Source organism: Callithrix jacchus, chromosome 5 (assembly GCF_049354715.1).
Source record: "Callithrix jacchus isolate 240 chromosome 5, calJac240_pri, whole genome shotgun sequence".
Lineage (NCBI taxonomy): Eukaryota > Metazoa > Chordata > Mammalia > Primates > Cebidae > Callithrix > Callithrix jacchus.
Genome location: NC_133506.1, coordinates 36,447,147 through 36,464,395, shown reverse-complemented (window position 1 = coordinate 36,464,395; position 17,249 = coordinate 36,447,147). Strand labels below are relative to the sequence as shown.

Below are 17,249 nucleotides of genomic sequence, written 5' to 3'. Positions count from 1 at the left end.
CAAGGACACCGGATACCATGAGTAGGGGTGTGGGCCCTGTCCAGCCAAGTAATACTTACGGGCTGTGAGTTCTTTTAACTGCTGTTGTAGCGTGATGGAGGCGTTGTATGTACGGAATACCTTGGCTGTTAAGCCCTCCATGAGATCCTGAAGATGCTTATTTAGAATACCAGTCTGGAGGAGACAATGTAACAGAGACTTAGGTCAAAGCTGTACTACCTGCTCCTTCTGGCAGCCCTAGGAGTAATTTATACCAGTGCAGTCACAATCGTGTCAAGTTTATTTCCCTACAAGTGAGAAGTTAGGAAAAGAATTCCAGAATACAGGGTTACATAATGCCTCTCTATGAAGTATTTCAGTGTGCATGTGTGTGTACGTATGTCAGGGTCTCATTCTGACACCCAGCCTGGAGTGCAGTGGTGCAATCTCGGTTCACTGCAGCCGTCACCTCCTGGGCTCATGAAATCCTCCTGATGCTCCTAAGTAGCTGGGACTATAGGCATGGACCACCACGCCTAGATAATGATTTTGCCATGTTACCCAGGCTGGTCTCAAACTCCTGACCTCAAGGGATCTGCCCTACTTGGCCTCCCAAAGTGCTGGGATAACAGGCGTAAGCAACCAAGCCTGGCCCAGTATTTTGATCTTAACAGACCAATAAAGCAAATTTGTCCTTCCCTATCAAGATCTCAGGCACAGGTTTTGGGTCTCCAGTAGGGATGGCTGGGCATTCAGTGAAGGGAAAGCTCTGCAGGAGCAGGGAAGGGATAAAAGGTAGGGTTCATCTACTCTCACCTTGAGGGCCTTAGCATTTGTTCTACAGCAGATGTGTCTTCTCTTGGCCACAGATTCACCGTGGGCTTGGAGGGAGGAAGAGAGAGTATACAGGATGCCACAGAGCAGGCCAGGCTAAAGGAAGAGCCCGTTATCTGCCAGCAACCCTCCCCTTGAGGTTCTGGCTGGGAATCCCTTCAACCCAGTGTGCTTTGTCTACTCACATTGAGTCTATCAAAAAGATCATCCTCAGGCTGCTTGTTCTCCATAAATAGTTGTAAGTTCTTAAAAACCTAAAAGAAATAAGTGAATCCCAATTATTACTCTTTTAAAAAAATCCTTACATTAGAAATAATCCCAAACTTACAGAAACTTGCAAAGAAAAAAAAGGCACAGGAACATGCATACATCCTTCACCCAGATTCACTGTTAACCTTTTACCTCATTCATCATTTGCACAGGGCACATGTATGCTCACTCTCTCCGCATGTATATTTACAGATATATATACATAATTATTTGCTCTGGGCCATTTATAAGTACTTACTTATCATACAGTCCTTTAACCCTAAATATTTCAGTTTGTACATTGTAAAAATAGATATACCCTTACATTTACACAGTATTTATCAGCTTCAAAAATTTACATTGATACCTACTGTTATCTAATCTACTGTCCACAATCCAATTTTGTCACTTTATCTGATGATGCCCTTTACTTCATCAGTATAGAATCCAATCTGAGGTCAGGCATTACATTTAATTGTCAAATCGCTTTAGCATCTAATAGAGTACTCTTCCACGGCCAGCAAAGTCTAATTACTGATTAAATCTGAGACTGCTGCTGGGCTGGATTATTAGTATCCTGCACACTACAGGTCTCTGGTTCCAGCCCAATACTTTGGAAAAGATCAGGTTGGGACTATGGAGCTCTAGCACCCTCTTCAGTGGTGGGATCTGGGGACTAACAGATTAACCTTTCACTCAGTCAGGAGTTGGAGAGAGGCTAAGTAAAGATGCCAAGTGACAAATGTCCTTATCAGAAAGGTAATACAGGGTGGGACAGTGACTAAAAGGAGGTACACAAGACATCAAATATTACCTCTCCCCTCTTTCAAGTCATTTATTTATTTTAATTTTAGAGGCAGGGTCTCACTCTGTTGGCCAGGCTGGAGTACAATGGATATTCACAGGTGTGATCAGAGCACACTATAGCCTCAAACTTTTGGTCTCCAGTGATTCTCCTGTCTCAGTCTTCTAAGTAGCTGGGACTACAGGCATGTGCTACAATGCCTGTCTCAAGTCACTTTTGCTGGTACCCAGCAAACTGCAGAGGACACAAAGCACTCAAGCAATGCTTGTTGAATAATGAAAAACAAGCCAGACAATACAGGCTAAATTAACTTACACGTTTCTCAACAGGGACCTTGTTGTAGTATCTGATGGAGTCCTTTCCAAGGAAGTCAAACTCTACCACGTATTCCTGACCATCCAACTCTGGGTGTAGATTGATGTGCTCCACACGAAGTGAGCAGCAACCCACAGTGTCTGCTGTTTCTCCTTCCTCCTTTTCATTGCCTGCTCTCAGAGCAAGCTGCCCAGGAAAGAAAAGATGACCATGAATGAAGAGACATGACCCTTATACAATTTCTAGGAATCCAAAACAGAAGCCTTCCAATTCTGTTTGAGGCCAGAGCATCAGTCAGCATGGCCTGGAAACTCTGGATTCTGCAGTGTTACTTCCTCCCCCGCCCCCTATGAAAACTAGTTAAATAGTCAAGCTTCTCTTCTCCCTATTTTGTCTTCTGAAATGGGGATGGAGAAGAAAAAAATAAAGTAGCAAATGAGGGAGTGCTGCTACTCTGGGCAATCAAACTCAAAAAGCTAGTGTGAATTTTGAGACAATTCAAAACTTACGTTAAAATAAGCAGTACAAAATTGGGAAAAACACAAATATTTTTTTCTTCTCATGAGTACCAAGAAATTGGTCTCCTCTAGAGCATGGTCTTTCAAACTATAATGGTGATACCTGCATGGTTTATTTAACCAATTTTATGAGTTATAACCAACTTTTTCTAAAGGAATGAAATAGAGTTAAAAAAAATCTGAATCTACTGCTCACAGGCTAAGCATTGTTTTGTGCAACTTTTGATTCAGTTATACACACAAATATATTTATATGTGTGTTGAGCTGTGATATACAGTATCTGCCACAGGGCTTGGGGCAGAGCAGAAGCTCCCTTTGTTAAGCTCAACACCAGACAATGCTGATAGGAAGATGCTTTCACCTTGTCGATGAAGTACAGGGCTACGGCTCTCTGCCGGACTTTCATCTCTTTGGACTTCCAGTCTTCTCGATACTGGTTCCGGATCTTGTCCACACATTTTTTCAGCCGTCGAGCAGTCTCGTATTTCTGCCAGTCTTTCTCACCCTGAAAAGACCCAACCCCAAAGGTAGTTTACTTCGGGACAGTGTAGTAAAGACAACTTTGAATATCAAAGTTCAGAACTCTGAATGGACCAGGCACAGTAGCTCACGCCTGTAATCCTAGCACTTTGGGAGGCCGCGGCAGGCAGATCACCTGAGGTCAGGAGTTCAAGACCAGCCTGACCAATATGGCGAAACCCTATCTCTACTAAAAACACAAAATTAGCCAGGCGAGGTGGCGCATGCCTGTAATCCCAACTAGCTAATCGGGAGGCTCAGGCACAAGAATTGCTTGAACGTGGGAGGCAGAGGTTGCAGTTAGCTGAGATTGCACCACTGCACTCCAGCCTGGGTGACAAAGCAAGACTCCATCTCAAAAACAAGCAAAAAAAAGAACTCTGAACAAAAGAGCAGGAACTTGACCTTAAGCAAAGGTAAAAAAGAATAGTACTGAAGAGAGAGTTTGGCACATTTAACCTGGTAGGAACATACACTATCCCATCTCACTGCCAAGCACAACTGACTTCTGAGGCTTTCCCAAAGTTTCTAGCTTTAATTCTATAAAATGTATGTTCCTGGAAAAAACCCACATGGCATGTCCCAAAAACTGACTTCTGTCAACAAGAAGCATATAATCACCCCCATTCCCACATCAATTTCAGAGCCTTGCTGCCAAATTTGTGACCCAATAGCAGTTTTCTGCTAAGCCTGAATTCCATTAAATCTAAGACAACGATTTACAATGTGGTAGAGCTATCAAAGCAGAACCAAAGACTACAACATGTAATTACTAAGGAACACAATGACTTCCAGGAACAGCCATCCATAATTATTCACTAGTTTCTAACTTTTGCATTTAAAAGCATTTCTTGATGAGATTGAGAGAAATTATGTTTCTGAGAAGACTTTAAAAAAGTAAGAGCTTTTAGTGGAAGGGTTAAAAGTTGATTCTAAAGCCAATGAAGGGCTATTAAAACTGTGAGAAAACGGAATCTAAACAATAGTGAAGATTTCTGCTACCAAGCTGAATGAAAATACAAGCAAGAGCCAATAATGACGAGTGAGAAGGGGAAAAAAAGTCAAGAAATCCCAGAAGCAGGGAGTAACACAGCATAAAACAGACTACATGACATAAACATAGAGAAGGAATTTAAGAATCCAAGAATCTCTGCTCTGAATTTCCCCACCCGTAACAAAGGAAAGCGGTAGTGTTTTCTACCCACATATGCCTGGTTTCTGACTATCAGCTGGACTCGTGGTCCTTGAGACATAAGACCTGTGGTCAAGATAACCAGCCTTTCAGCCTGGGCAACAGAGCATGACCCTATCCAAAAAAAAAAAAAAAAAAAAAAAAAAAGATAACCAGGCTCTGGGTGTGCAGAAACATGAGATACCTAGAGCAAGAAATGTCTCTGCTTCTCAATCCTAACAAGCACTCAAATTCAAGCTTACGTAGTTAAGCTAAGGAGTCATCAGCACTCTCACAATCATGTGTACCAGTGGTATCTACTTGTTTGGCTACAAAACAAGAGTTTCAGTAACTACCTGCTATTGTGGGTGGGTGATTTAATAGTTGGTGCTGTAGAAGAAAATGCCTAAGTCTTATTTCCTGGGGAGCTGAAATTCCTCTTTTTCTAAGTACATTTTGACATTTTACAGTGTGAATAAGGTGAGATACAAGCTGTCCTCATGCACAAGTTGGTAATACATCTCCATAACAATTGTTCTTACACATGCACTGAAAAATTGGACACAAAAAGCTCATCTTCAATAGTACGGTACCAGTTCAGGAATGGCCTCTTTCCCCTCACTCTAGTGCACATGGAGTACCAAAGCCTGTCTCAAAGTCCCTAGGGTTACATTTTCTCAGTTCCTTAGTCATGCCACTGGAACATAAGGTGGAAGTCAGGCAAACGAGATTTAGAAAAACCCAATCTATACCATCATTCACAGGATACTACCAGACCAAGTTTTCTTCACAGGCTAATTGGGCTCCTGGACCAAGGACCCAGGATTCTCTCAAGTTAAGTTGAAATGGAGGTGGGGGCAGAAGCCACCCCCCTTAGATCCAGCAGGAGGTGACCGCCTCCAAGAAGTACGCTTGTCCCTGCAGCGTTCAATACCCTGAACAAGCTTTCTTAGACTACTTTTAGAAAATAAACTATCCATCTAGGTCTTCGAGGCAAGGTCTCACAAAACCATCTCAAGAAGACAAGGAATCCACTGGAGAAGGCAAGGCTGCCTTTGACCACCTCTCTTCTTCCCCTATTCAGTCACACCTCCAAAATGGGTAAAAATCTGATTTAACTGATTGTAGGTGACATTCTTTGAATGACTTTTTAAAACTAGTGTGCCCACTATACTGTCTCTCTAATATATTTGCTATCCATTCAGCAGAGTGAGTAAGTGGAATCAGGATCTGGATTCGAGATTGCAAAGTAGGAGGAGAAGAGGCAAACTGGACCCTGTTTTCTAGTAACTCTTAGATGTCTGTATTGGGGAAGATGACATTTCCCAGTGTTCTTACAGGGCTCTTTATTTCCCTTCTTGGTCAGTCTCCACCCAGCAACCACTGGGTCCTTCAATATGATTATCATCATCATAGGTTAGTTTTGCCTAGTCTAGATTATGTAAATGCAATCATACTGTATAGACTCCTTTCTGTCTGCCTCTTTAACTTAATTTTGTTGCTTATTTGTTTTTGAGATGGAGTCTTGCTCTGTCACCCAGGCTGGAGTGCAGTGGTGCAATTTTGGGTCACTGCAACCTCCGCCCCCCAGGTTCAAGCAATTCCCATGTCTCAGCCTTCCGAGTAGCTGGGATTATAGGTGTGCCAACACCCCCAGCTAATTTTTGTATTTTTTGTGAAGACAGGGTTTCACCATGTTGGCCAGGGTGGTTCGAACTCCTGACCTCAAGTGATCCACCCGCCTCAGCTTCCCAAAGTGTTGGGATTACAGGCATGTGCCACCACACCTAGCCCTCAACACGTTTTTAAGATTCATCCATTTTGTTGAATGCATCAGTAGTTCACTCCTTTAACTGCTGACAAGTATAGTATATTCTATGACCATACCATAATGTGTTATCTATTCTCCTGCGATGTTTCCAGTTTTGCAGTCTTATGAATATAGCACTGCTATGAACATTCTTGTAGAAGTCTTTTCGTGGACAAATATGTTTTTATTTCACTTGAGTTAAAAATACCTAGAAATGGAATCTGCATTTCACTGTGGTTAAATCTTCATTCCATTGATAACTGGTGATGTCGAGCACTCTTTCATTTGCTTATTTACTGGCCATTCCTATGTCTTCTTTTGTATAGTATATGTTCAAGTCTTTTGCTCTATTTATTATGGAGCTATAGGAATTCTTTGTACAGTCTGGATATAAGCACTTTGTCAGATAAACATGTTGCAAATATTTTCTTTTAGTTTGTAGATTCTTTATTTTAGCAGTGCCTTTTGTTGAACGTAATTTTTTATTTTTTGTGAAGTCTATTTAGTTAATAGTTTCTCTTGTTTTCTGTCCTAAGGAATCTACTCTAAGTTCATATTCTACCATATCACCTACAAGCTTTAATATTTTAGTCTTAGGTCTATGTTAGTCTTATTAATAGATTTAAAATTTTTTGAATTTTATGCCAAGATACCAGGCTCAGAATATATACATATATTTTTTTAAATGAGCTTGTGTCTTGTCTTCTAATAGAACTCACCAAAATGAGAGCTTCCCAAGATGAATTTTGTAAAGATATCTTCCTCCTTCACAGTTAGCCCTTTAATCCCTAGGTGGTTACATATAAAAGGTTGTAGGCACATACATCTTTGGAACCTCACAGAATTCTAGACTCTTAAGAGAAAGAAGGCAGAAGCACTGAGAGTATTGTAACAGGACTAAACACAACATGATGTCAATACTGATCCCAAAGTTTGCTGTACTTCATTTGAAAGAAAAACCAATGATAAATTCTGTTTGTAAGGTTAAGGCTGGTTTGAAAAACCTTAATTTTACTAAGGGCTGCTTTTCTGGGTTATGAGAACAGGTAATGCTTCCAAACTTGGCAGCGGATTGTACTTAGCAGTGAGTGCCTATAAGCAGCCCTTTTGTAAACTCCTAGATTATGCAGAATAAGAAACTCCTGGGTTATCTGGAATCAGTGTTTCCTCAGTTGAAACTGCAGGTTACAGAAGGCCAGCTGTCATTCCAGTGCTATTTCAGATCTTATGGGTGGCAGGCACAGAGTGGGGGAGAAAGGGAATGGAAATACACTTGCTAGATGTCTGTGTAATGGAAATCCTAAGAGGAAAAGCAAAAACAAACTGGGATGAACATAAAAAGATATGAATGAGTTCAGGACAACCTTTTCAGTACCTAGAGCAAGTGTTATTGTAGTTTAGAGTCTAGAAGTAGTTGTGGCAACGACTGCAAGTAGGCCAATTCGTTTCCAGAAAGGGGACAAAGACAGGATATGTAAAAAGTGTACACTTTAACTGTTCTACACCTTGGCACTCTTTTGACACTTGAATGTTCCAATTTTTTTAATTGTTGAAAATTCATAGTTCACATCAAACTTGTGCTAAATTTCTTGATAGAGCACAGATGGGAAAGAATGATACACTATTATGTGAGGGAAGAAAATAAAATATAGACACGAGTAAGCAAAGATGACTCTCAGCATAGGAGACATCTCTGGAGGCTTAGCAGAAATGTGAAGAACAAAAGCATCATGATGGTAGTAGCCTCCCATAGAGCCCTTCATGAAGTAAAACCACCAGTTACCACAGTTCAACACTCTACTACAAAAACGAATCTGTTATTGACTGCTAGGTCACAGTAAGTCATGCTTTAATTATGTTTGCTCCAAGTATGTAGCAATTTAAGTGCTCTAGGCTGGATGTGGTGGCTCACGCCTACCCAGCATTCTGGGAGTCCAAGATAGGAGGATCATTTCTTGCTCCATGCAAGAACAGGAGGACCTGAAGTCATTAGCTTGGGCTGAGGTGGGCTAGGAGACTCCCTCTAAGACAGGAAGTAATGAACAGAGGAGGAGGAGAAGGGGAAGAAAAGAGAACAATACATAAACAAAAAACATCTCCCAGTTAAAAGGGCTTACAGACAGAAATTTCCAAAGACACAAGGAAAATGGCCCAGAACAACTGCCAACGGTAATCAGCACATGAATTCTCTTCAGGAAACATTTTACAAAATAATCCTACAAAGACTTTCACGTGAATATATTTACTATGCACAAAAACATATAAAATCTAAAAAGAACATGAAATTATAAAACAAACAAAATCATATATAAAATTAGAAATTTTGAAAACAAAAAGTGGTAATTGAAATAAATTACAGATGGAATAAATTTTGATTAAATACAATTAGAAACAGAATTAGTGAATTGGAAGTGAGTGCTAGAACTCACCCAAAATGAAGTATTCCCCGGAACTTAAAGTTGGAAAAAAAAAATCAGATATGAAAACATAGTTTAAAAAAGACGTCTAGATTGAAAAGTGCCAACACTCATCTAATAGGACTTTAAAAAAGAACTACAGAGGGAACATCTAGAAACTATGCAAGAAGTAACGACTGGTAATACTGTGGGATAAAATACATCAGTCCTCAGATTCAAAGTCTGACTATCTATAAAAACATACCTATTCCTGAATACAGCATAGTGAAACCAGAATCTATCAATGACTAGACAACTTTCTTTATTGGAGAAAAGAAAGATTATGAGTTAAGATGAAAATAAAGAAATTTTCAGGTAAATAAAGGTGAGTGAGTGCCACTGTGAGATTTTTACTAAAAAAAAATTAAAGGGTATATTTCAACAAGACAAGAAACCCCAGAAGGTATGAGATACAAAAAACACTGAGTATAGAAGTTAATTAAACATTTGACGTGACTGCTGTTGACCACAGAAAGAGTTAGGGTTTTATGAATAACTGTATTTAAAAATAAAAAGTAAAACTTAAAGAAATGTAAAATATAAGAACTGAAATTAAGAACTAAAATTGTTTTTATAGATAATTATCTACATAGAAACCCCAAATGACAGACACTTTTAGAACTGAGTTCAGCAACCCTAAACAACTCTGAGCACCTCTTCTATGTGCTACCAGATACAAGATCAACACCCCAAAATTATAAGCATTACCACTTCAGGAATAACCAACAGAAACATAATGGGGAAAAAAAAAATCTCATTCACATTAGCAGTAAAAACAACAAGATCTACTTAAACTTTTTGAAAATGTGTAAAACCTTTACAAAGAAAATTACAAAACTGTATTGGTGGATACATTCAAAAGACATGAATTAATGGAGAGAGGTATAACATGTTCATGAATTGGAAACTCAATTATATTGTCAGTATCTTTCCTGTTAATCTGTAAGTGTACTGCAATTCCAATAAAAATCTCAACAGTTTTCATTAGAATTTGACAAGCTTATCTTAATATGAAATAGCAGAGGGCCAAGAATAGCCAAAGCAATTTTGAAGAATCAAACAAACTTGTCCTATTCAATAGACTTTATAAAGCTACGGTAGTTAAAACAGTATACTACTGATGCAGAAACAGACACACAAACTGATGAAAGAGAACAGAGAGCTCAGAAACAGTCTGACATATATATAGATATATCTGATATACGACAGAGGAGGTACTATAACTAAATAGTTCTGTGATAACAGGTTACTCATTTGGAAAATATATTAGATTTCAACTTCATTCCATACACAAAAATACGTTCTAGTGTATCTAAGACCCAAATGTAAAAAGCAAAATTTTAGAAACATTAGCAGGGATATGGAAAAAGAGGAATACTGTGTGGGCGAGGGTGGGAGGGGAGGGAGGAGGAGAATAATGACGTAAAGTACTTAAGAGAACAATTTGGAAATATCTAGTAAAGAATGTATAAAACAAATTTTCATCCATATCACAAGAAAAATGTGTTTCTTCCAGCACTGTTTATAAGAACAAGAGACTGTATAACAACTCTAAATGCCCTTTTTTTTTTTTTTTTTTTTGAGACGGAGTTTCGCTCTTTACCCAAGCTGGAGTGCAATGGCGCGATCTCAGCTCACCGCAACTTCCGCCTCCTGGGTTCAGGCAATTCTCCTGCCTCAGCCTCCTGAGTAGCTGGGATTACAGCCACGCACCACCATGCCCAGCTAATTTTTTGTATTTTTAGTAGAGATGGGGTTTCACCATGTTGACCAGGATGGTCTTGACCTCTTGACCTCGTGATCCACCCGCCTCGGCCTCCCAAAGTGCTGGGATTACAGGTGTGAGCCACCGCACCCAGCCCTCTAAATGCCTTCTAACAAGAGAATAGAGCAGGGCATAGTGGCTCACGCCTGGAACCCTCTGTGAGGCTGAGGTGAGCAGATCACTTGAGGTCAGTTCAAAACTCTCCTGGCCAACATGGTCAAATTCTGTCTCTACTAAAAATACAAAAATTAGCTGGGCATGGTGGCATGTGACTGTAATCCCAGCTACTCTGGAGGCTGAGGCACCAGAACCACTTGAATCTGGGAGGCAGAGGTTAGAGTGAGCCAAGATCACACCACTTCACTCCAGCGTGGGTGACAGCGTGAGACTCTGTCTCCAAAAACCAACAGAATAGAGAAGTTTTTATTATATAATAGAATACCATGTAACAAAATGGATTAATTAAAAGTGTAGGTTAAGATAATAAAACCTCAAAATCGAAGCTGGAGAGAAATAAACAAGTTACAGAATGATCCCAGTAACATACCTAATTTAAAACTAAAATTTCATTTTTAGTTTACAGTATGTTATACAATATATATGTTTTTAGTGTATGATAGTTTATAACATACTTTAGAAATGAGTTTTGGTTTTAAATTAGCATGTTACTGGTATGTTACATATTATAAAATTACATATTGTTTATGCACACATATACTGTAAAAATACAAAAAAATATACATGAGAATAAAAACATGGAGTTCATAGTAATCTACAGGGAAGGAGGTGAATGCTATACAGGTGGCTTCAGCTATGTTTACCAAAGTATTTTTTATGAAATGAAACAATTGAGCACATAGGACATAATTTTAAGATTTGACAAAGCCAGATGTTAGACATACAAGTGTTCATTACACAATTATCTATTCCTGTATGTTTGAAATATTTCACTAAAAATAAAACCCCTAATGCTTGTATCTATTTATTTTTTTTTTAATCTAAAAAGAGAATGCTTATTCCACTGGCAATATTAAAATGATTCAAGGCACTATCAAACCCCAACCTTTGAAGATCTCACTATTCTGCTTAGTAAGAGACAACCTAAAAGAGAACTGAGAGCAAGCTCAAGAAATGATCATTTCTTTTTCGCCTAATGGTACCACTTTTCCAGGCCTTGAATGACTCCTCTTGGGATCCCACTGCAGTTCAAATCAGGCACTTTGTCCTGAGAATAAGGTTCAGAGTCTAACTCTGGGTGACTTTTAGGTTCACTACCATAACCATCATCCAGAAACTTGCACAAATGTCTGTTGTGTATAGCAGTTAGCTGGATAATGTCGAATAAAACTGGCTGGCTCTCTGCCCTTGAGGCATTCCACCTGGTCTGTCTAACATCTCAGCCCTCAGAGAGGCTCCTACAAATAACTCTAATCCTTACCTGTACAAGTACTCAGCATACATATGTATCTGTCACCACTCTATCCCCACTGCCATAATTTGTCTAAGCCATCACCATTTCTTGCCTGAAGTACTGCAACTGCCTCTCATTGGCTTTGTGTCCAGTCCAGCCTCTACAAGGCAGCAGTGGAATGATCAATTATGTAACAAGTTTCCACAATATAAATCTGGTGTCACTTACCTCTTTAAATCCCAGGTTGGTGGCTTCAAAGGAAAAGTAAAGAGTACCATCTGAGAGTATACCAGGGTACCTGATCCAGTCTCTAGGGTTCAGGGATGGCCTTTCTGAAGAGGTAATATTTAAGATGAGATTTACAGAATGAATAGGATTGTATCCCTGGAAAGAATAGGTGAATGGGTGTTTCTAATAGAGAAAATAAAGTAACCTTTTGAAACCCCAGAAGTGAGAAAGAGCTTGGTAGTTTTGAGGTAAGAAAGAGGCAGGAGAGGAAGCTATACAGTGAAGCCAACCAGATCTTCAGATACTACTTAAAAAAAATTTTTTTTTTTTTTTTTTTTTTTTACATTATCCTTTAAATTTATTTCCTCAGGCCATCCCTGAACCCCAGAGGCTGGATCAGGTACCCTGGTATAATCTCAGATGGTACCCTGTACTTTTCCTTTGCAGCATTTATAACAGTAGATGTCACAGGAAAGCATGAGGAGACTGAAGATCTAGTTACATTCTAAGAAGATCTAAGTTATTCAAGTTACTAGCCACTGAATCTTGGGTACGTTTTTGGGCTTCCCAGAGACAAAATTTTCTCATCTATAAACAGTGGCATTAGTATACGTGTGGTATGCTTAAATGATCCAACTGTCAACTTATGTGAAAATGTTTTTAATAGTAACTCTTGTCATTTTGATGATTTTTAAGTTGTGGTAAAATACACATACAATTTACCACTAGTGACATTTAGTAGTACATTCACAATGTTCACAATAATTACCACTTAGTAATTATTTTTATCACTCCTTTTTACAAGCCCTATACCTCAACATATGCTGCTTACCACCCTCCCCTTTGCCCACAACACGGTTCTCTCTGTTTGAAATACTACTTTTAAGATCTAACCTTAACCTAATTTTCTTCAAAAAGTTTTTGTTTATCTCTAAGTGCTGAAAACAACTCCTCTGTTTACCTAATGCATTTAACTTTTATCTTTCTTCTAATACAACTAAATTCTTACCTAATTTGCCTACCAGCATATAAGTTCCTTGAGGGCTAAAACTACTGTTTTTCTGTATATATACAGCTTTGTGATACTTCAGAAGAGGAATACATGTTTCTTTAAATGACTAGTCTGTTCACCATGAGGGTTCTCTTTCTGATTTTGTACTTATCAAACTAGGAAAAGTAGATTTTATTTTTATTTATTTTATTTATTTTTTGGGGGGGGATGGACAGACTTTCAGTCTGTTGCCCAAGGCTGGAGTGCAGTGGTGTGATCTCAGCTCACTGCAACCTCCGCCTTCCAGATTCAAGCGATTCTCCTGCCTCAGCCTCCCAAGTAGCTGGGATTACAGCCACCCACCACCACACCTTGCTAATTTTTGTATTTTTAGTAGAGACAGAGTTTTGCCATGTTGGCCAGGCTGGTCTCCAACTCCTGACTTCAGGTGATCCACCCGCCTTGGCCTCTCAAAGTGCTGGGATGACAGGCTTCAGCCACTGCACCCAGCCGGAAAAGTGTATTTTATAATCGAAGAAAATATATACACAGGTATTTTTCATTAGAAAAGCGGTGATATATAGAAGAACACAAGGCTAAAAGCCAGAAAATGTACAGTTTAGTCTTCCCTGTTCACACAGCCTTTTTAGTTGTGGCTTTCACATCTTAACAGATGTTATAACCTATGAACCAGGATCAAGAACGTCTTTAGTCCCAGGTCTCCTGCACATAAAACAGTCACAGTCTACATAGTTTCTAATAGAGAAAATAAAGTAGGCTTTTGAAATCCCAGAGGTGAGAAAGGGCTTGGTAGTTCTGAGGGAAGAAAGAGGCAGGAGAGGAAGCTATATAGTGAGGCCAGCCAGATCTTCATGTATTTTTTTGAATTCCATGAACTTCTTCCCTCCAATATACTATGAAATATAAACCTAACAGACAAAAACACAGGCAAGGAAGAGGAAGCCATATAGTGAGGCCAGGCAAGAAACTTCTTTCCAGGAAGAAGTTTGTGGGACTCTCCAAATCTGGATATACGTAGCTATTTGGCTAACAAGAACTGATTCCCAAGACAGTTATCTCCTTGCAATAACAGTATCAATAAATTACAATGCATAGGTATGTAACATAGTTTATGATGTGCTTTCACACACAATCATTTCATTTGGTCCTGGCAAACCTACCCAGGTGAGACTGTAAGGAAGCCAGAAATAATATAAGACACTAGATTTTACAACTTGTTTCAGGTTATACAAGCAATTATATTCTCTTTCTCATAGCCAAGAAAGGTGAGGAAGTGGAAGAAAGCCACAGAGGCCAATATACAATCACCACACTTCAACACATTCTGACCACTGGATGGTAAGCAATGTGAAGGCATGCACTACATCTGTCTTGTTTACCAACATAATTCCTAGCATGAAACATATACTGTATGTGGCACATATTGGAATTTCAGTAAATATTTGTGAATTAATAAATGAATACGATTACAATGTGACCGAAAAAAAAAAATGGAGGCACTGTAGGAAGATCACCATAATGCTAACTATGAAAGTACTTAACCTTCTTTCAATGGGGAGGGTTTTTAATTTGTCAAAGTGATTCTAGGGGACAAGAACATTGTATTTCAACAAAAAAGCGTTATTATCAGCTCCATGAACCAGTGTAGCTCTCAGCTATCCCCTTACCTTGATTCGTGAACTAGGGTTAAGCATGATGTACTTAATAGAACCTTGGATGTTCTCTGTCCAGGAAACCAGCCAAGTAACCTTGTTATCATGTCGGACCTCTTTCCACTTATGTCCTGGAGGAGGAGAAGGAACCTTGGCATCTCTGGAAATAACAGAGCAAGAGGATAGTGAAATGAGACATAAGGAATTATTTTACCACATATTTTTCCAAGTTATCTTCTTAACAGTCAATGCAGTAGTCCCACCTTATGTAAGGTTTTAGTTACCCTCAGTCAACTGTCATCTGAAAACATTCAATACGAAATTCCAAAAATAAACATTTCATGGCTGGGCGCGGTGGCTCACACCTATAATCCCAGCACTTTGGGAGGCTGAGACAGGCGGCTCACAAGGTCAGGGGTTCAAGACCATCCTGGCCAATATGGTGAAACCCAGTCTCTACTGAAAATACAAAAAATTAGCCGGGTGTGGTGGCACATGCCTGTAGTCCCACTTACTCAGGAGGCTGAGGCAGGAGAATAGCTTGAACCTGGGAGCAGAGGTTGCAGTGAGCTGAGATCACATCACTGCATTCCAGCCTGGGTGACAGAGCGAGACTCTGTCTCAAAAAAAAAAAAATTTCTTAAGTTTTAAATTGCACATTGTTCTGAGGAGCGTGATAAAATCTCTTGTAGTCCTGCCTAAGACCTGTGAACCATCCCTTTGTCCAGCATATCCATGCTGTATACGTCACTTGCCCCTTGGTAACATAATAGCTGCTTTAGTTATCAGGTTGACTCTAATGGTTTTACAGTGCTTGTGTTAAAGTAACCCTTCTTTTACTTATTAACGGCCTCAAAGTGCAAAAGTAGTGATGCTGGCATTTTGGATACGCCAAAGAGAAGGTGCAGAGTGCTTTAAATGAAAGGTGAAAGTTCTTGACTTAATAAAGAAAAAAAAAAAAACCATATGCTCAAGTTGCTAAGATCTCAGGTAAGAATGAATCTTCCATCTGTGAAACTGTGAAGAAGGAAAAAGAAAGCTATGCTGGTTTTGCTGTTGTACCTCAAACTGCAAAAGTTATAGCCACTGTATGTGATAAGTACTTAATAAAGAGGGAAAAGGCATTAAATTTGTAGGTGGAAGACATTAACAGAAATGGGTTCTAAGTGATAGCAATTGGGTCAAAGTTTCAGGCATCCACTGAGGGTCTTGGAACATATCCTCTGTGGATGAGGGAAGACTATTGTATCTCAAAAACATCTGAAGATCTATACATAGAAATACTGTCCTGTTCTTAAGTATCTCCCTTCCCAAACAGTCCTGTGTAACCTGGGAAATATTCCCAAGTACTGACAACAAAGGACGCCCTCCACCTCCTTTCTGGCCCACAGGATGAAGTATGAGCTCACTTGCTACAGTTGATGATTATATCTTCGGGCATGATTCGTCTCTTCAGCATGCCCATCTTGGGGTGGTTGCCGCGACCACGGAAAAGCCCAGGAGGCTCTATCTTGAAGTTAGCAATCCTCTCTTTGTGGTTATCCATAATACAGAAGCCATATTCTTTCAGTAATTTTTCATTCTCCTCTTTGATTTTCTGGAAGATAGCAAGAAAGTCCTCAAAATAGATTCAGATTACTGTTCTCTACTAATACATTTTCATCTCTTGTGGGAGACTAGGTCAAGGTAGAGAAAAGTCTGAAAATCATTAAAAAATAAGTTCAAATAAAGGGTAATTTCTAGTGGTTTTCTCAAACTTAAATACCTTGAAATTCTCCAAAAAGACTTGCTTATAAGGGTTGACTTCAACTAAATTCAAAACTGATTATTGTGTCTTAAATGATATATGGTTATACATGTTGTTTGGGCGTTTTAAAATGTACTTTAAAAATTCATACTGTTTTATTGAGTACTGTCAAAACAGGAGATGGAGAAGTCTGATAGAGCCTCATGAAAGAATAGCTCAAGGCATTTAGTTAAACAGCAGTTAAACAGCTTAAAAACATGGGTTTTTAAGCCCAGACAGATCTGTCACAAATTCTTTCATAGGGATACAAGTATATACACTCTATACTATGATCCTTGTTCCAAAAAGCTGGGGTATGATGGGGGAGATTTTGAACCTCCTTACCCTCTATTGACTCTTTGCTGTATTACATACTTAATTGATTCAATTTAACTAAGTCCTGCTGCCTTGTGGATGGGAATAGACTCAGACCTTGCTGGTAGCAGGTGTCCTTGGCAGGGGCTCTGACAAGGGGATGTTCATAAAATCTATCTTTGGATCAAAATTCTAAGAACAAAGTTCCAAAGTGATCTTTTAAGTTTCAAAATGCCCCTGAAGTAAATAATATACTAAATTTCACTAACTTGGAATATTGAGGATAAGACTTACCTGAGACTGAAAAGTCTGATGGCATTTAACATTCTTATAGTAACTCATTAATTTTTAAAACTAACAGCCAAATAAGTACCATGAAATAATGAGTTATATAAATACAACAGTCTAAATTATATAAATGTG

General features: G+C 39.1%; 1 protein-coding gene across 1 annotated transcript in view; it reads right to left on the bottom strand.

Annotated features, from left to right (window-relative positions):
* TOP1 (DNA topoisomerase I) overlaps window positions 1-17,249 on the bottom strand; it is a 97,267-nt gene that overhangs the window by 8,018 nt on the left and 72,000 nt on the right. Inside the window, exons 12-17 of the mRNA XM_002747564.6 lie at window positions 16,135-16,322; window positions 14,741-14,885; window positions 3,063-3,206; window positions 2,183-2,368; window positions 999-1,067; window positions 60-174 (exon numbers count right to left, since the gene is read on the bottom strand). Of these exons, the coding sequence (XP_002747610.1) occupies window positions 60-174; window positions 999-1,067; window positions 2,183-2,368; window positions 3,063-3,206; window positions 14,741-14,885; window positions 16,135-16,322 (847 nt within the window). The remainder of the gene's footprint in view (window positions 1-59; window positions 175-998; window positions 1,068-2,182; window positions 2,369-3,062; window positions 3,207-14,740; window positions 14,886-16,134; window positions 16,323-17,249) is intronic.